Source organism: Acomys minous, assembly GCF_964271855.1.
Source record: "Acomys minous genome assembly, chromosome: 7".
Taxonomy (NCBI): domain Eukaryota; kingdom Metazoa; phylum Chordata; class Mammalia; order Rodentia; family Muridae; genus Acomys; species Acomys minous.
In genome coordinates this window covers 19,139,766-19,160,519 of record NC_140488.1, presented here as the reverse complement: position 1 = coordinate 19,160,519, position 20,754 = coordinate 19,139,766, and the positions used below count along the sequence as shown (strand labels likewise).

Below are 20,754 nucleotides of genomic sequence, written 5' to 3'. Positions count from 1 at the left end.
CTTTCAGAGAAGCTACATCTATAAAATCTCACCAGCATGGACACCTAAATAAGACCTGAGCAAGGGTGACGTCAACAGACACATTAACAGGAAAATCTCATGGAGCCTGGACCCTAGATAAAAAACAAAAAACAAAAAACAAAAAACAAACAAGCAAACAAACAAACAAAAACAAACTGTAGGCAACAGAGAATATTGAGAAAGGGAGAAATAGTCTTCACCGAGGAGGAGCCCCTAAATTGATTATCTAATATCAAGTGGTGAACCCTGAAATCATGTACATGTATACAAGTAATATTCAACCAACTGAGCAAGTTGTATTTATATTTAGGAGTGTATGTGTATGTGTGTGTATGTGTGTGTATGTGTGTTTGTGGTGTATATGTGTGTAAAAACAATTAAAGAAAATGTTTTGAGTTTGAGAGAGAACAAGGAAAGTGTATGGGAAGGGTTGGAGGGAGGAAAAAATATGAGGAAATGTAGCCGGGCATGGTGGTGCACACCTTTAATCCCAGCGCTCAGGAGGCAGAGGCCGGTGGATCCCTGTGAGTTTGAGGCCAGCCTGGTCTACAAAGCAAGTCTAGGACAGTCAGAGCTACACAGAGAGACCCTGTCTCGAAAACCCAAAAAGAAAAAAAAATGAGGAAATGTAATTATATTTTAATCTCAAAAATAATAAATTTAAAGAAAATGCTTATTTGCAGTATGTTTCATGACAAGTTACTAGATTTTATTTTTTTAATTAATTTACTTTATATGTGTGAGTGTTCTGCCTACATGTATATCTGCATACCATATGCATGTCTTGTGCCCACAGAGGCCAGAAGAGGCACCAGATGCCCTTGATCTGGAATTATAGCCAGTTTGTGAGCTGTCATGTAGGTGCTAGAAATCAAACTTGTGTCCTCTAGAATAACATCCAGTCCTTATAACCACTGAGCTATCTCTCCAGCTTTCTCAAATTTTATTTTTGAGATGGGGTCTTAGCTATATAGCTAAGGTAGACCTGGAAAACATTATGTACCCCAAGCTGGTTTCAAACTTGTGACCTTCCTACCTCATCTTCCTTAGTGTTAGGCTCACAAGCATGCACTGCTATGCCAGCTTTAAGTTTATTTTGTTAGTAAAATACATCAAACTTTTAATTTGCATATTTTTCTCTAAAATTATTGAGAAGATAACCTCACTTCACTATAAATCTAGCTTTGAAGAACACACAAATTATAAGAGAAAATGTTTCTTAGTATTCAGGTCTATTTCACAGGCACAGTTCTTCATAAAAAGATGTTAGGAACTTGACACCTTAAAGCTGCCTCTTAAAATAAAGTCAACACTTCCAGGAAGTAGAAAAATGTCTTGTTATTGAGTCTAGGGTGAGAGCAGTCCTTAATAATGGTTTTACTTGCCACTTTGAAAGATGTTGCTTTTTTGTCTCACCTCAGCTTAATTCCTTATTTTCCCTCTTGTCCTTTTCAATCCCTCAACTGACATGTCTGATCTCTGTAATAATATTCCAGTCCCTAAGAATGAATAAAACTGGGATTTTACTCTATTTGTCTAAGCGGAACTTAATTAGGAAGGTAAATCTTCTGCCAGAAGAAAACAGAAATGACACGTGACTATCCACTCTAGGGAGCTATCAGCACACTCCAAAGGCCATCAACAGAGGTGCGCATCTCTAAGCTGAGCGAGGTACTGCAGGCCTGTAACCTCAGCACTTTCGAGTTCAAGGTCAGCCATTTTCAACTACATAGTGATTGGTAGTCTGCGGCCAGTCTGGGCTACATGAAACTCCGTTGTAAAAACAAACAAAAATATACGTATCTCAGAATCTCTGAACCACGCAGCTTCTGGCCATGGTGGACAATCACCCTTTATAAAATGCTGGTGAGTAAGGCTCTTAAGGGACCAGTGTGTGTCTTCCTACTTCGCTCATTTGCAACTCAAAAAGTGGGAAAGCTCAGTCAGAAAAAGAACTGGCTGTGCAAGCCTGACACCTGAGCCCAGTCCCTCAACTCATATAGTGGAAGGAAAGAACTGCTTCTTGAAAATTGTCTTCTGACCTCCACATGCATGCCATTAGTGCACACACACACACACACACACACACACACACACACACACACACATACACACACACATCAACCAGGGGTGGGGACGTGGAGGGATGGACAGACAGGCAGACAGACAGAGAGAGGCAGATAGACAGATATAGAGACAGACAGAGAAGAGAGTAACGAATACTTTTTTTTTAAAGCGTAGCATGAGCCTGCCAGGCATCACAATCCTTGTACTGGGCAGGCAGAGGCAAGGGGATCCTAAGTTCAAGGCCAGCCATGACTACATGGTGAGACTCTGTCTAGAGGAGATAAACAGTATGACAGAAGCATCGTGCTTTTCATCCTTGCACATGGGAAAGAGAAGTAGGAGCATCACTACAAGTTCAATGCTACCCTGGGCTAAGTGCAAAGTTCTAATTCAACTCAGGCTGCACAGCGTGACACTGTGGCTCAAGGGAACAAGAACAACAGAGAAGTTCAGTGCATCTGTAAGACTTGTACTGCATCCAACACCATCACCAACTGTGGTGCATACTTTATGGCATTTGGCCAACCGAACATCAGTTTTCTTTTTAAGATTAATTAATTAATTAATTAATTTATTTATTTATTTATTTATGTATTTATTATGTATACAGTGCTGCCTGCATGTACACCTGCAGGCCAGAAGAATGCATCGGATCACATTATAGATGGTTCTGAGTCACCATGTGGTTTCTGGGAATTGAACTCAGGACCTCCAGAAGAACAGTTAGTGCCTTTAACCTCTGAGCCATCTCTCCAGCCCCGTAGCATCAGTTCTTACACTGATCCTAAAGGAGTGTTGCACTGATGCATGTGACCAAGTTAGAATATGCTGGAGTTGAGGAGAGCTGAGCAAGACTACAAGGCTTGAAGAAAGAGGCATATTGTATTCAGTTGCTCTCAGAAACAACCTGAATTAGAGTCAATATTATAAGCAAATTAGAGTGAGTGAGATTTTAAAAGAGAGAATTTACATTTCCAGTTGGGAACATTGCAGTGATCCAATGTACTAACAAAATGCATTGCTTTTCATACATAGTGGGTACATACAACTCAACTCATAAACAATGAGCTCCTTTTTTTTTTTTTTTTTTTTTTAGAACTTACAGGCTTTATTTTTTAAAACTAGAGGCCATTGATTCTGACCTCTCCAACTATGCTCAATTCAACAGGTTTATTACTTATTTCCTATGTGTAATGGGGGACAGTTTATAATCATCACCAAAAATAAAAGATCATTCATTGGATTGTTTGACTTCACTGAAATAATGTGCATCTTTCTCTAGGTTACACTTTACATTTCATGATATTTTAATGGCATAATAAACATGATCTTTTAAAATGACACAGGAACTAAGCCCCTTTCACAGAAATGAACATGAAAAAGTGAGGCTATTCCTTTCTCATATTCGTCTAGTTGGTGTGTAGACTAGAAAATAAACAGAATCTCTCAGAGTTGTTTCTATTATTAGAGCACCGAATGGCATCTAAAGAAGTTACTGTGGTTAATAACTAAATAATTCACTCTCCTCTTTACAACTGGATCCCTAAGCATATTTCTAGTCCCAGCTTACTGTAAGGAAAACCATATAAAAATTGTTCTTATCAGTTCAAAATATCTTCCAAGCACTTGTGAGGCAGAGACAGGTAGATTTCTGTGAGTTTGAGGCCAGCCTGGTCTATGTACTGAGTTCCAGGACAGAGTGAAACCCTTTCTAACCCTTCTAATATAGATATATTTGTTCTCAATGCCTACCCAGACTATATATATATAGCCATAAGGTAGAAAAAGAATGAGAGCAGTTGCAAGCCATACTTTTTTGGGGTTGTTAGTTTGCTTGTTTTGAGACAGGGTTTCTCTGTGTAGCCTTGGCTGTGTTGGACTCACTTTGTAGACCAGGCTGGCTTTAAACTCACAGAAATCTGCCTACCTCTGCCTCCTGGAGTACTGGGATTACAGGTATGTGCCACCAGAGCAGGCTCAGTTGGAAGCCATCATTCTTAAAACCTGTATGATTGTCTCAAACTATACTTAAGAATTCCAATCTGAAAGAAACCCTGTCTCTGAAAAAAATAATGATTCCAATCTGTGTTACATGGGTTACAATGAGCTATGGTATCAATAAAATATGAACTGTCTGTCTGTAGTCTCCCAAGGCAAATATGTTATATAAATTATTTTAAACACATTGCAATCACCTCTAAACTGCAGTGATTGTCCTTGAGGAGAATTTCAATTTCAGGGGGAAAGGTGCTTCAATTAGGAAAAGCACTCACAGTACTGAATGGGTTCTTCTTTGCAGTTAGCCATGAGAACCAGAGCCAAGCCTGCCACCATTGCTCATCAAGAAAGCAACGAACCATTCACCTTTGTTTTGCTTTCTGAAAAAGGCATGTGTTAAGTATTGCTAAGTGTGTGGGGCTTTTACCTTTTCTTAGGCTTTCCTATCTAAGACAGCTTTCCAAAACGAGGCAGTCTCTACCAAATAGCACATAGAGGTGAGACATCAGATGGCTGGATGTGCTTGTTTTCCAATTTCAAGTTTCATTCGTGCCTTGCTATCCAGCATAGCTCATATGAGAGCACAGAACCCTGGGAGAGCCCACAGTTTATCCTAGCTCTACATCTAGCCTATTTAAATGTTAAGATTTCAAGAGATCATCTGGCTCACTTATCAACTAGGATTACCTCAACGTGACTGAACCGAGGGAGCTGCTGTTCTCGTAATGCAGAACCATTTGTGAGAAAGTCTACTAGAAGACATTGAAGTTCCAATTAGAAACACTGGGGCAAAGCCCAGTTTGTAGACTGCGTTCCTTGACTGCACCAAGTCCTGGCCTCAACAACCCTCAGCACTACAGAAACCAGGCCTGGTGGCATGGACCTGGAATCCAAGCCTTCAGGAGAGAGAGACAGGAGGATCAGAAACTCAAGGTCATCCTCTGCTATGTAGAGAGGTCGAGGGCAATCTGGGATACAGAAGACCCCACCGGAAGGAAAAAATAAAGAAAAGAAAAAAGAGGAGAACATTTATTCAGTCTATACTTGGTGCCAGGCTCTATGCAAACTGCTTTTATTGCTGTCTGTCACTAACACTAGGAGTAACATAGGCCTCATAAATGGTCCTATGTCCCACGGCCACCTGCAAGGCTGTTATATACATAATAAGTAGCCAATTCTCATGAGACCAAGTTCAAAGCTGAGCTGAAGCTCTTAACCATCATGCTACTATAACATTCTCTCTCTCTCTCTCTCTCTCTCTCTCTCTCTCTCTCTCTCTCTCTCTCTCTCACACACACACACACACACACACACACACACACACACACACACGCTTACTTTGTGCCATCTCCATCATGTCTAATCTGCAGTAGCTCCTCTTTTCCCTGTATCCCAGATTTCCATTCAGGCACTGTGTCCCAGTTTGCCAAGTGCTTCCATAGACCTTCCCTCGTCTCACCTCATCTACTGCTTCTAATCAGGTTGGGATGAGCAGCCAGGTTACTCTTAATGTTCACATGCTTGGGTAACTAAAAGGAATTTGTCTCTGAGTGGTAGACAGAGTCAATGTTCTAGGATCAAAGCATGTAAGTCTTGGTGTAAAAATGGATCACTACCTTTGTAGTGAAGGTGTCTTCTGACTATTCAACCTTCTACCAATCATCATTCAGTGAATATTAGTGAGCACCTGCTGTGAATCTTGTTCCATCCCAAGGACTAGAGTTATAAGCATGAAGAACTGTTGGTCTCTGTCTTTAAGGACTTCCAAGACAAGCCAGCAGATATATTAAAACATAACCACAGTGAGACCTGACCACTGTCCTGTAATCTCCATACATAAACTATGGCATTTACGCATGTACACACAGTAATAATCACAATAATAATAAAGGAGGTAAAATTTTCTCCATACATAAACTATGGCATTTATGCATATACGCCCAGTAATAATCACAATAATAATAAAGGAAGTAAAATTCTAAAGGAACCCGTGTAAGGGATTATGGGCAAATCTCTCTCTCTTTGTAGCCCAGGCTTGCCTGAAATTCACTATGTAGCTCAGGCTTTGCTCCAACCCAACAATTCTTGTGCTTCAGCCTCCCAAAGTGCTGGGATTACAGGCATGCGCCACTACACCGCTTAGCATTTCTTTCCTTATGCTCTCAGCAAATGCTTGAAGTGTCTATATTGCAAAAAGTGTAGATGAGCTGGAGAAGGGCTTCCCGGCCCGAGATGCACACCGGAATCACTTGCACAGCTTTCACAACACACGCTCTTAGTTTTTGGTCTCTTTAGGAACCTTTCTGGAAAAACTTCTTAAAGCAGAATATATATACACACCGTATGACCTAGCAACTTTACTGCTATCTGTAAGTGCAACAGAAATGTTCTTCAAGAGATACCCACAAGGATATTCATGGCAACATTGCTTATTGCAACAGCAGCAACAACACACATGCACACACAAAGAAAAACTGGAATAGAAAAACAAAAACAAAAAGTTTGTCATATCCATACAATAAAAGATGAAACAGCGGTACCTACAACATGTTAGTTATTCAAATATTATGCTTAGCGGAAGATATGTTGTGAAAACAAGTACACACTTTACCATCCAACTCATGCACCAAAACAGGAAAAGCTCTACAATAATCTCTTCTCTTAGGAGTCAGGTGGGAGTGCTCCTTGATGACCGCTCAGGTCTGAGAAGACATGAAAGAGTACTTAAAGGCTCTGATAATGTTTTGCTCCTTAATCCAAGTGAAAATTATATGAGTGTATCCATTTGTGAGGAATCAGCAACCTACATTTTTAGGATATTTTCAACTTTTTAAAATTAATATTACTAAGCTAACTGGAACGTTAAAGAATACCAATGCAAAAGCCCCACTGTAGAACAATTAAGTCAGCATCTCTGGGCAATGAGACTCTAATACTTGTGGCTTTAAAACCACCTCAAATACTTGTAGTGTACGGTCATGTCTGATGTTTCTGTATGTTATCAGTGGCTCCCTGATGGCCACAGCATGCCTCATGGCAGAGGAAGTGAGATCTAGCTGACTAGTCTAGGTCTGCTTAGCACTGCCGGGGGGAGGTACGAGTATGGATCCTCCCCAAACCTCAGTTTCCACCCTTGTGGAATGGGTGCAGTGCCAGCTGCCTCTCAGGGCTATTGTGAGGGCCAATTGAGAGAATATACTGAAAGCATCCATCCCAAGGTCTAGAACATAGATTTAGTATTCAGCCACCTTTTTGCCTTGGCACCTAAACCTATGAGAACAGTGAAGGGCACACTGCTGTGAATGAACCAAACACATGTCCTCTCTTTTTTTGCCTCCTGAATAAGTTTCTAGAGGCTGAAGTAATACTCTGTGAATGGTGTCAAATAAGTATTGGCAATTTCTAGGTCCAGGAGGCTGCCTCTAGCCATCCCTTGCTATCCCTGAGTATGACTAGAAAGGTAGCAGACCAGTGGGGCAAATAAAAACCCCAGACCCTAACAACAGACTGGGCTCTATGCAAGCAAAAGTGAGAGCTTACAAAAGGAACAGTTAGTTCTGAGGATATGGGCATCCTTACAATGTTCCAAATGAAATGCTTTTGAACAAAGTATCACCTTTTAGTGGAACAAACAACAAAACCTAGGCCAGGAGTTCTGAGTTAGCCTTTTGACTCTACCACCAACCAGCCCCTGCCTAACCAAACTTTTCTGTTTCTTTGAAAATGGGAAGAAAAGCCTGCTCTCAAAAGTTCTTTCTAAGGACACGGACAGTCGGATTTTGGGATAAGTGGAAAGCATTCCAAAAAAGAGAAAAAGAAAACAAAGGGAAGAGTAAATTAAGCACCAAAGAAATGCAAGCTGAGATTCCTAGCTGGCGATTTGCTGTATTCAAAACTTGAGCCATCCCTCCACCGCTCAGATGGAAACAGCCCCTCTCTTGTTTTAACTGCTCCAAGCATGCCCTGCACCACATGGGCCTGGAGCTTGCTTATGTAAGAAGGGACTGTAGCATTGCCTGGCATGTAGCATACTATTTTGCTTAAGAGAAATGTGCTGAAGTCCAAGAGCAGGCCCACGTCTTACAGTTTTGGACAGAGGTGCTCTCAGTAGTGAAACACTGAACTGTGGCCGGAGCAAATGATGTCATCAGAGATCCTCTTACCACGGTCAATGTCAAAATTAAGATAGGAAGTTCAAGGACAAACTGTATTTTTCCAGGCAAATATAAGTTAGAAAAGCAGTATGGACCTCAGAATCTTGCCTTTTAAGTCAATACCTTAAAAACTTAAACATCAACTAAAATTTATCCTGTTCTATGTGGTTTTTTTGTTTATTGCTTTTATTGAAAAAAAAACATGGTTTCATATAGAAATATATTCTTTGAGTATATTTTTACTCCCACTACACATTAAGAAAAGAGGGGAGAAAGCGTGTGAGTCACTCCTACATTCAAAAACAATAACAACCCCAAACTAAGAATATAAAGTATTGAGAAGAAAGATATTTGAGGAGACAGATAAACTTGAGGGCTCTCTACCCCAGAGCTAAGAAAAGAAATCGTCGGAATACCTGTTGGGTCCTTCAATAAATAGAAAATGAAAACTCGAAATCAACTACAGCTACTTTGGAATACCAGGTATAGTCCATCCGAACAGCACTTCTATGACAGACTTGCGTCAAACATTCCTCAATGCAAGGGTTTCTCCAGCTTGGGAGAGCATCAAATTAACATCAGAAACAGTACCGTTGACTTCTTGTTCTGGTTCCCCGGGAGAGGAGAAGACAGAATCCAGTCAGCCTTCTGGGTGAAACTGGACAACACGCCCCTAAGTTTGGCGAGTCCTTGCCCTGCTCTCTGCGCCCCCCCCCCGCCCCCGCTCTGGGTACCCAGGGACTCCGCACCAAGGAGAGGCCCTGGCAGAGAACAGACAGGCGGCTGGGGCTGAAGACCTACGCGGTCAATCCTGGAGGAAGGGCGGCTCCGGCTCTGCCTCCACCAGCCCCCCAGCACCAGGCCCTGGACGTTCCCCTCCCCCTGACCCCTTGCCCCTCAGGCAGGTCACCTGGCTTGGTTTGATTGTCCTCCTGCTGCTGCTCGTTCCTTCCAGCCTCCTTGAAAGTGGCTCGCCCTTCAGAGTCACGGGGCCGTCAAGCGCCTCCAGCCTGTGCCAAGGCTGCAGGAAGCGCTGTCCCCAGATGGAGCTGGGACCCTGCCCCGCGCGGCTGCCACCAGGGCGAAACTGAAGAGCAGGCTGGTATGGCCGATGGGGAGGGGCGGCTGCAACTTTGCTCCTGGACGCGTGAGGAGGGGGCGCCAGTCTCCAAACTCCTTGCTGTGCTTCCAAAGCTCCACAGGCAAGGGATTTTTTAAAAAATATTTATTTGTTTGTTTATGTATGTATTATTTATTTCAATAGAGGGAAGTCAGATTCTTGCCCTCAAGTTCTCTCTCTAGAGCTCCGATCAAGGGCTGCGGGAGGCGTGCCCCGGCGGGGCGGCCACAGTAGGGGAGCGGGTGGCCAGTGAGAGCCTGGCCGCAGGGTTCCTCCAGACCCAGCTCTGCTGCCCAGAGCCAGAACCCGGGAGGGAGAGCAGCCTGGAGAGACCGGGCCAGAAGAGGGGAAGCTATGACCCGGACCTGGATCGCAGAAGTAGGAACTGGAAGTGACAGCGGCGCAGGGCAGAGCAGCAGCAGCAGCAGCAGCAGCAACAACAGCAGCAACAGCAGCGGCAGTGGTGGTGGCGGCGGTGGCAGTGGCAGCAGCCTAAGGACTCCCGTAGCCAGGGAAGGAGCAAAAGCCGCGATGTAAGGGCTGCAGCTACACTGCGCATGCTGCTGCCACCCAATTCCCAAGATAAGGACTACCAGTGCCCGCCTGCCCAGGGCTTTTGGCAACCCCTCCTCCCCTCCCCGCGTGGGAATGCTGGAGTCAAGGACTAGCCATTACTAGTTAGTGGACTGCTTTCTTCTTCTACACATGGGATGTAACTCAGGGACCTACAAGCTTCAGGGTGACCACTGAGACACCCCCCCACCAAGCAGAGAGGCGCTCAGTGGTCCTTCACACTCATCTCTTCCCTGAACAGACCCCAAATCACATAGCCTTTTCAAAAGGACACATGCTAAGCAAGTGTTCTACTACCAAACTCCATCCCGGGGGCTTCTACTACATTTAGAGACATGGTCTCAAATATAGTCCAGATTGGCCTGGAACTCACATCCTCCTGCCTCAGCCTGTGGGGAAGTTGAGATCACCTATGTGCTACAATGTACATTTTGAAGCTCAATTTTTATAGAAATGCAACACAGCCAGTAAAAGATTAGGTCAGCCAGCGTAATTGGAGTATCACATTAGCTCAACTAGTAAAAACAAATGTGCCACCCACACCCCTTTTAAAGTCTTCCTACTTACTAAACTGAGTGGCAGCTTTGCCCAGTGGAAACAGACGGAAAATGGTCATTCCATGAGACATTATCCAATTTCTATTCAGGTTTCTTAGCTGGGTGTGGTGATACATGTCTTTAATGTCAACACTCTCAGGAGGCAGAGACTGCCAGGTGTCTGTGAGTTCAAAGCCAGCCTGGTCTACATAGTGAGTTCCAGGCCAGCCAGGGCTTCATAACGAGATGCTAAAAGAGATGAATTTTGATTTCACTCGAGTACTCCTTCCAGGGCTTGAAGGAGTCCACTGTGGCATTAGTTAGTGCTCTGGCCTTCCCCCCCCCCCACTTTCCTAGAGCTAGAGTAGGAAGGTGGCAGATGAACCCTGACTCATGAGCATTGATAAAGCGGCCTTACTTCTAGGACTGCCTAGAACATTCCCTGAAATGACAACCAGTCCATCCCACAGGCCTCACTTTGGGGACAGTACCCCTGCTGTGGTGGTGACAAGGCAGATGGAGTGACTCAGGAAGTCAGGAGAGAGTGAGGGGGTGGGGCAGAGAAAACTCATAGCGCTACCAGCTGGTATTGGAAGGAAGGATGGAAGGAAGGGGGGGGGAGACAGAGGGAGGGAGAGAGAGAAACTATTTGAATCACATGTTCATTCAATGACCTCTTCATGAACAAAGTTTAAAAAAAAAAACTAAGTTGGGTCCAGAAGCAGAGGACATTTCTATTTCTGCAAAGTGGAGATGGGAGGGTGTCCTAGGCAGGGCACAGCCGTGGGAGACTATGAAGGAAGAGTATCTACTCAGAATGAAAGGAAGTAAACCTCCCCTACCCACTTCCTCCATTCTTTTTGAAAATAAGGAAGATGCATTTGGTTTACAAAGAAGAAATACAAATGGACTATAAAGGAGTGACAGTATGTCCAAATTCATTGGAATCTTGGAATACAAATGATAGCAAAAAAAAAAATTCTACTTCATCTATCACCATGGCAAACTTTAAAAGATAAAAAGGTAAATAATGTGCAATGTTGACAGGGATATGAGGAAGAAAACACTTTCTATGCTTTTGGTGGAAATATAAGATGGTAGAGCAATTTTGTAGGCGAATTTGACATTATCTGTTGAAATCTGACACAGTAATTCCATTTCTATGATGAAAGATTCTTCAAGAATAATCACAAATGCACGCAAAATGCTATGTACATATGCAGCATTACTTACCAGGATTCATCACAGGAATGAAGGACTGATGCACCATATGAATATCAATCCATGTAAGGCAGCAGCATAACAGAGCCCAAATTAACGATCATCTCAATAGAACATAAAATGCACAAAAGAAACTGGGGTGGGGGTAGCACTTCAGGGGGTCAAACATTTGTCCCCTAGAACCCTATGTGAATCTCTATGACCTAGGTAAAGTCAGGCACAGCAAAACAGGTGTGTAATCTCAGCGCTCCTATGGGAGGTGGAGACAGAAGAAGAATCCTTGGAAACTGCACATAGAGCAGGCCTGCAGGTTGCTGCATTGAACAACAAAGAAACTCAAAATAACAAGAGGTAGGTAAGAAGCAGCACCCAAGGTTTTCCTCCGACTGCTACGTGCGTGCAAACTTGGATTCACATACACAGACACACTCATAGCATAGCATACACACACAGGGCACAAAAAAGTAGCTGAGGATCACCCCGAACTCTTGAACCTCCTATCTCTATGTCTCAAGGCCAACTGACCCAGAGTCCGGCAAAATGCACCATCTTTTGTAAAACCAACAGCAAAGCAAAAACCAAAACACTTGACAAACTACTATTATAAGGAAATGTCCTCACTACTAAGATTCATTTATGAAAAATACACACCTAACATCATGCCTAGTAGTGAAAGACTAACACTTTCTCCTTTAAGATCAAACCCCAAACAGGAAACTTACTTCTACCACTTCTACTCAATATGTACTACAAGTTTTAGCCTGATAAAGTTGCACAGAAAAGTAAATAAAATTGTCTAGACCCAAAAGGAAGTACAACTATCTCCTATTTATAGATGACATGTTTGCATAACAAAAATCATAACAACTCCACCAAGAAACTATTAGAACTCATAAAAATGTGTAAAGTTGAATGATACAGGATAAATATTAAAAATTAATTATATTTCCATGCACTAGCAAGGAATGCTCTGAAGCCAAACTACGAAGACAATTTTAGCCCAGCAGTGGTGGCACAGGCCTTTGACTCCAGCATTCGAGAAGAAGAAACAGGTGGATTGCTGTGAGTTCAAGGCCAGCTGGCAGAGAGTTCCAGGAGAGCCAGCCAGGGCTACACAAAGAAACCTTGTCTCAAAAAACCAAACACACACACACACACACACACACACACACACACACACACACACACTTCTGAGTTGAGTATGCACCACCATGACTGGCATACTTTTTTTTAAAAAGGACATCCTACATGTAATAGCATCCAGAAGTGTATCCCAGAACTTGAAGGCAGGAGGTTCAGAAGTTCAAGGTCATCCTTAGTACATAGCTACCAAATGTAAGGACAGACTAGGTTGCATGAGATCTTATTTCATTCAATAAGTATAATATATTTTGACATTGGTAAATGCCAAAAAGTTGGACCAAAGTGGTATAAGACATATTCTAAACTCATGAAAACAAAATATAATGAAATTAAAGAAGTCCTAAGTGGGTGGAAGATAACCATGATCGAAGACTCAAAGACTTAGTCACTCTCAGAGTGATCTGGAAGTTGAGTTCAGTCCTGTCAAGGTCTTAGCTTGCTGTTTTTTTTTTAAAATAGAGACAGATATTGGCACACCCCTATAATCACACAGTCCAGAGGCAGAAGCAGAATTGTCACAAGTTCAAGGCCAGACTGCTCTACATAGCAAGTTTCAGGCCAGCCAAGGCTTTACAATGAAAGCCTGCCTCAAAAATACATTCATACACACATACGTACACACACACACACACACACACACACACACACACACACACACACACAAACCAAATAAAAGTGAAAAGGAAATACAGGCAGGAGACATTCAAGGATCTAGAATATTCCAAAATGGTTTTGAAACTAAAAACACATTGGAGGATTCACACTTTTTTACTTTAAAAGTCACTACAAAGCTATATTAATCATGTAAAGGGGAGAGAAGCAATCTTTTCAGTGAAAGGTGATTAGAAAACTGCATGTCAGTAGGCTTGTATAGCTCAATTGATATGGCTCCTGAGTCTGACCCTGAGTCTGAAAAAAAAAAACTATATGTCAACATCTAGAAGAATTAATGTGGGCCAGGGAAATGGTCCAGTAGGCAAAGGCACTTGCTGCCAAGTCTGATGACCTGAGTTCAATCCCTAAAACCCACATGGTGGAAGACAAGAACCTCCATTTGTAATCTATGGCATATGTAGTGTTGTTGTTGTTGTTGTTGTTGTTGTTGAAGAATTCATTTGGACTCTGTCCATATATATAGTCTGGTATGGTATATGCCGTATATAGAAATTAACTTAAAAGGAATCAAAGGCTCTAGTGAGAGCCAAAGCACACATGGTCATGACCTTTGATTGTACAAGCATTTCTCAGATGGCACCAAAAAGTCAATGTAAACAACAACAACAACAAAAATGAGATGAGAGTTAGGGAGGTTGTTCAGTGGGGAAAATGCCTGCTGGGCAAGCATGTCCACCTCAATTGGATCTCCAGGACCTCGTGGCTCAGCAGTGAAGAGCACTGGCTGCTCTTGTAGAGGCCCTGAATTGAATTTCTAGCCCCCGCATGGTGGTTCACAGCCATCTGTAGCTCCAGGGGCATCTGATACCTTCTTCTATGGTCCATGAGCAGCAGGCACGCAAGTGGGGCACAAATATACATGCAGGCAAATGACCCATAGACATAAAATGCATTTTTAGTTGAAAAAAAAGAGGCCACACCACAACAGAAAGGAGATGAAACCCTGCCTTAACAAGGCAGGTGGTCAGAAATAACTTCTGAGGACGGTTCTCTGACCTGTACACACTCTGTGGCAGACACACAGACACATGTACAAAAGTAAAATGAGACAAAATAAATGAAGAACAAATATGACTTCATCAATACATTTTTAAAATGTCTCAAAGGGTAGTATGAAAGTTGGAAAGCATTTGTTCTCTAGACTTCTCTGTTATTAGCTGTGTGAACGACTTGAGAGCCTAAACTCTCATCCAGAGAGATGCCAGAAAGGACATCTGGAGAGAACAAATGATCACAAACGTGCGATGTGGTCCCCATGCCTCTTAACCCAATACTCAGCCATTACCTCTCTGCCTCAGTGTTACAGCCCTTCAAACTGACTGATTCAAACTGGCAGCCTTTCTTCCGATAAATTATAGTATGCCCTGGGAAAGAGCCAAGCCCTGTTCTTGCTTTTCATACTTTAGAGCTTTACAAAGTTAACTGAGATCCACCAGGCATGTCTGATGCCCCACACTGCTCTAAGCACTTGGTGCTAAGTTATACCTCTCTCTCTCTCTCTCTCCTGCTCCATCCCCTTTGCCTTTTCTCTCTCGTGACCTTTGAAAATACTTCTGTACAGGTCTGTTTTTCAGCTGCCCGGAAGCTTGGAGACTGGACAGGTCACATACTTGGCTGCTGCTGCGTGCTTTCCAGCTCATCTTTCAGTCTCATTCCTTCTGGGGTGACTCTATGTGCCTTCCTTCAGGGCTCTGTGAGTGACTCACCACGTCTCAGTTTTGTGCACAATAGTACAAAGAGCACCTGGTCACAAGGTGCTTGGGTGCAGTGATACATTCACTAGGAGCTGTTGACTCGTTCTTTCCCCAGACCCTTTAAAGTAGTTCTCTGTAATGAAACCCACCCCAGGGAATGCTAACTTTAAAAATTAACTTTAAAATCTTCTGCAGTCAGCTGGAGAGATGGCTCAGCAGTTAGAGCAGTGGCGGCTCGAGCAGAGGATCCATATTTAGATCCCAGGATTCACATGGAAGCTCACCGCCATCTGCAGCTCCAGTTCCAGGGGATCCGAGGTTCTCTTCTAGGCTCTGCAGGCACCAAGCCACATGTGGTGCGCAGACATACATTACAGACAAAACATCCAGATGTATTAGACACACACACACACACACACACACACACACACACACACACACACACACACACCGGGATACGGAGACAGACTTTAACATGCTATGAAACTAGAAAAGGAATTCATAACCACAATATCAGATATTCTTTTATTACAATATTCAAATCATCTCAGTCTGATATACTTTTTAGCAAAATTTCTACCCAAAGTGGAAAATGTCCTTTTTTATTTAAAAAAAAAAAAAAGGTCATTTTAAGCATTTGTGCTTAAATGAATAATCTTTAGGTATCAGAAAACCCTGAACAGTGAGAGCAGCAGGAGGTATTTCTGTACCACCCAGTATTCTGCGAAGAAGCACAGTACACCTTCTGGCTGCCTCAGCACAGAAATCGCTGGCAACTTCACCATGTTTTTATTTGAAAAATTAAACATGAAAATGTCCTGGTCTGTTCCACAGTAGACAGCATCCTATAATGCATATCAGCTGCTCTGAAGCCACATGGACCATGAACCTCTCAATCTGAGAAATTCATAAGATTGGACTAAGATACTCTGACACAGGCATGCCTTTAGATTGAGGTTGGCTTCAAGAAAGCAAATAACCAAAGAACTGGGTTTGAGACAAAGTCTCATGGTGTAATCCTGGCTGGTCTGGAACTATCAGTCTAGATGAAGGTGGCCTCAAGCTTAAGGAGATCCACTCGCCTCTGCCTCCCACGTGCTGAAATTAAAGTTTTTGTCCCACCATAGCCAGCTACTTTAAGAAAAAATTTGAAGGAAAAAAAATTTAGCTGGGACAAAACTTAATAAAACTAATGATGATGACGACGACGATAATAATAATAATAGTATTATTAATAATAATAATAACAATAATAGCTATTTGAAGAATAATATGGCCCAGGTTCTCTTCATTGAAATTTCTGATCAATATCAAGAGACATGCAGGTAACACTAGTATTTATAGGTGGAGAAGCCAAGGCATAGAAGCAGAGTAAAATAAAATATCCAAAGGTCATAATGTCACTAGTGAACAGGAACTGAGATTTAAACCCAGGAAGTCTAGCACCAGAGTCTATGCTCAAACTCCCACTACTTGTCTGTCCACAGATGATACTTGTTTCTTAATATAAAACCCTTCTGACCTGGCCCTGGGATAAAGATAAGAAAGGTTAATTTATGCCGGGCGTGGTGGCGCACGCCTTTAATCCCAGCACTCAGGAGGCAGAGGCAGGCGAATCGCTGTGAGTTCCAGGCCAGCCTGGTCTACAAAGCGAGTCTAGGACAGCCAAGGCTATACAGGGAAACCCTGTCTTGAAAAAAAGAAGGTTGACTTACTTTCTTACTTATTTACTTACTTACTTTTTCCCCCTGAAACAGGGTTTCTCTGTGTCTCCCTGGCTGTCCTGGACTCACTTTGTAGACCAGGCTGGCCTCAAACTCACAGCAATCCACTTGCCTTTGCCTCCCGAGTGCTGGGATTAAAGGCATGAGCTAGCATGTCCAGCTGAGGTTTACTTTCTTAAACGTAAATAATTAAGCAATATCTCATTTGACCCTAAAACAACATCAGGAGGTAGTTAATATTATGTTTTTTTCGCAGACAACAGCATTATGAGAGGGCATGAAGGTATGGCTCCATGCTAGGAATTCCTAGGCACCTGTAAAGGGAGGATCCATTCCCTGTACTTCAGAAACAACATGGAAGCACAGAAGAGTAACGTGGCACACACGAAATTATTGCCCTCTTTGAAAATTTGGGCAATATCTGAAAGTAAGATAATTTATGCATGCAGTAGAGTTCCACATGAAGTACAACATAGTTTAGTGTGGTTTTGCTCTGGTGCTGGGCATTGAATCCAGGGCCTCTGATCTGTATCTCCTACTCTACTTAAGTACACTGTCTCTGTCTGTCTCTGTCTCTCTGTCTCTCTCTCTGTCTGTCTCTTTCTGTCTCTATCTTTGTGTCTCTCTCTATCTCTGTGTCTCTCTGTCTGTCTGTCTCTGTCTCTGTCTATCTGTCTCTGTCTCTGTCTGTCGCTCTGTCTGTCTCTGTCTGTCTGTCTCTGTCTGTCTGTCTCTGTCTCTGTCTGTCTGTCTCTGTCTGTCACTCTGTCTGTCTCTGTCTGTCTGTCTCTGTCTCTCTCTGTCTCTCTGTCGCTCTCTGTCTGTGTCTCTCTGTCTCTCTTTTTCTCTGTCTCTCTGTTTCTCTGTCTCTCTCTCTTCTCTCTCTCTCTCTCTCTCTCTCTCTCTCTCTCTCTCCTACCCGATTCTAGTTTTCTCTTTCTTTTTTTATTTTTTATTTTTGAGAAAGAATTTCATGTAGCCCAGCCTGGCTCAAAACTGAAATGTATAGCAGCCAAGGATGACTTTAAATTTCTGATCTTCCTGCCTCCACCACCTTAGTGTTGCAGATTATAGCCACGTGCCACCATGCCCAGTTTAAGAAGTCTGCTTTGTCTAAAATTGGGTTCTGAAAGACACACACTAGTAATAGGGATCACCAGCCTCAACTTTGGTTTCTCTAAAGAGCTACCTCTGTTTCCTTCTGTGGCTACTGGCAGGGCAAATCAATCATGTACTTTTGCAGACAGTTCCAAATGAAAGGCAAGGTAGGTAAGCTTACTTCCACTTGAAGGGTTGTACATCCTTTCAGAAAGTCATTGATGTTGTCGATGCAGTCGGCCTCAGTTTGGGGCTCCAGACAATACTAAAAAAAAAAAAAAAGAGTCAAATGTCACTTGGAGATTGCTAAGCCATGACAAACAGACCATAATCATCCTTTGCTGCTAACTAGACATGGTCGGCTTTTGAAGGCAGGGGGCAGCCTCACTCTCCATCCAGGAAGAGAACTAGCCACTGAAGGAAGTGATGCAAATGCCTAAACAGTTGGTTTTTGTTTCAAATGTCTCCAAGCCCCTTTCACTTTAAAAGGTTTTTTTGTAGCTTTGACTCAATTGTGGGGATAGCAAATCAGAGAGACTAAGACCGCGGCAGGCCACTCTGCTTACCTCCCTCTACTCCTGACGGTAACTTGTTGATATTCTGTTTCACTGTGGCTGAGCATGACACTTTACCGTGTCTCTCTGTATCTCATCAGTAGCTTAATCTCTGTTTCCCGAGTTAAAAATATATATATATAAGTCAATCTACTTGCTCCACAAAAATAGAACTGATTCTAAAAGGTAAAGGAGCCCCACTTACAGTCACATTCTACAATAAAATGACCTTGGGGAAAGAGTCAGAGGACCTCTACTTTTAATGATATAAACCTGCCTACATTAGAAGCCACCCACTGTCATAACATGGGCTTCTTAGCCTCAAAAATCTTGGACTATTTCTTTAACACGGTTTAGTTTCACTTTGAAAGCTCATTGCATTCAATGCATAGTCTTGGTTTCTCTTTGCTTTTTTTTGTGAGTTTTATGTAAAATTGACTTTTGTGAATAGACTTTCCTTCAGTGGGGTTTTTTTTTTAAAGGAAGTCTGCATCAATTTTTAGGTAAACTCTTGAACACCAGAAAGGTCTGCTGTGAATTATTCCATATTCCACAGACTTCTGTACCCAAAGTTCAAAACATGTCCGAAGTACACAGAAAAGTTTAGTGTGACTCTCTACAACACAGCAAACCCGTGCACAGTAAGGCTGCCCTCCCATCTCCAACTGCCAGTCGTGTAGCAGGTTTTTAGTAGGGTGACATTTGATGACCAATTACTGAAGGATAACATTTCATTTTTGTGACTTTTTCAAAGTACAAGGACAGTAAGAAAGAATGCCTAGCTCTAAAAAAGATATTGAAGTAGGAGATTTCCATGACCGGGCAATAGAGAAAAAAAAAAATCTCAAAAAAGCAATCGCAAAGACACCGCAAAACAACCTTACCTTCTCCACAGAGCCAGGCAAAAGTTTGTTGATGAGTTTGCACAACACTACCCCATTTTTCAGCGAGGACTTCAAGAACTCCTCTGGGTCACAGATGGTCTTTTTGGGGGACTCTAAGACTCCCAAAGATATAAGCCATGTCACGACTTGTTCTTCTGAATTCATGACTGACGCTCTCCGTACACTCTGAACAGCTCTCCGGGGCAGCTGTGAAGACTAAGCCACATCCGCGATTGCATCTGCTGCTGTCTTCCTTTTTATGAGCTCTTTTCTGGTGCTTGCAGGGCAAAGGTTTAAGGCAACTTTTCTTTTGACAGCACTGGAACGTGGGATTTCTAAACCACAGAGATCATACTCAAAGATATGGAAAGGAATGATAACGAATGGACAGACTCCTCCTGGGGATAACATCGCTGGTTTTTTTCAAGACCTGCAAAACACATTCATTAGGCTTTTTTTTTTTTTTAAGGAGGAACACGTACAGCAGTGAAAGAAGCTGTAGGGAAAGGAAGTGAGGAGGATGCCGGGGAGGCAGAAAAGTAAGCAAGGGCTGGTGGAAACCCGAGTGAGCCCACACTCTAAAGAACCTTAGAAATGAGATAGGCACCGACAGACTTGGGAAACACTGTTAATACAGTCTAGCCCCAGTTTAAAAAAAATCTGGCTTCTGTCACGAGGAAGGTGGCAACTGGCTCTTAGGTCTGACGGATCTAAGCCTCGTGGAGAGCTGTGCTGGTAAAACAGAGCTCGAAGAATTAGGTGGGCTGAGAAAACTCCTCCCAGAAACGGCCAGATGTCCTCAGACAATCTTACAGAGATGGTGTGTGTCACGATCATTCCTTCCTTACAAAACACGTGGAGTCCCATGGTGACAACTTGCCAAGCAAATGAAGATTGTCCCTGCTGTCAGCCATCGCAGCATATAAGCAGAAGCTGGAAGAATGGCATTTTATTTTGTAGCCAAAAAGCTATGTTTAGGGAAATAGGCTAAGGATAACATCTGACATCCTGTTTACTTGCATTCTTTAGCAATTCTTTTTCTGGACCTGGTTCCACTCCACAGTCCAGCTGCAGTACCCTTAGCAAAGACTCAGACACAGTCACAGAAAATAAGGGAAATAATCTTGGAGACAGGGCACTTGAAAACAAAAGAGCACTTGTCCTCTCTGTCTACACTACAGAGTGAAAAATTCACTTTTCTCCATCAACAAACACTCGGCGTTTAAAATAGTCATCCTAAAGCCAGCCCCAGTCATGAATCCAGAAGAACTATTAAATCTTGCCTTATCACA

At 42.7% G+C, this 20,754-nt stretch overlaps 1 protein-coding gene across 6 annotated transcripts in view; it reads right to left on the bottom strand.

The window, feature by feature from the left end:
* ARHGEF6 (Rac/Cdc42 guanine nucleotide exchange factor 6) overlaps nucleotides 1-20,201 on the bottom strand; it is a 113,197-nt gene extending 92,996 nt beyond the window's left edge. For 2 of the 6 annotated variants that reach the window (XM_084789810.1, XM_084789811.1), the window contains exons 1-2: nucleotides 19,463-20,200; nucleotides 18,206-18,289 (exon numbers count right to left, since the gene is read on the bottom strand). In XM_084789810.1, the coding sequence (XP_084645936.1) occupies nucleotides 18,206-18,289; nucleotides 19,463-19,627 (249 nt within the window). In that variant the 5' untranslated portion in view covers nucleotides 19,628-20,200. Of the gene's footprint in view, nucleotides 1-8,831; nucleotides 8,915-9,150; nucleotides 9,879-18,205; nucleotides 18,290-19,462 lie in introns of those variants that run through there. The other 4 variants (XM_084789812.1, XM_084789813.1, XM_084789814.1 and 1 more) reach the window with 4 other exon arrangements.
* Nucleotides 20,202-20,754: the final 553 nt, after the last annotated feature.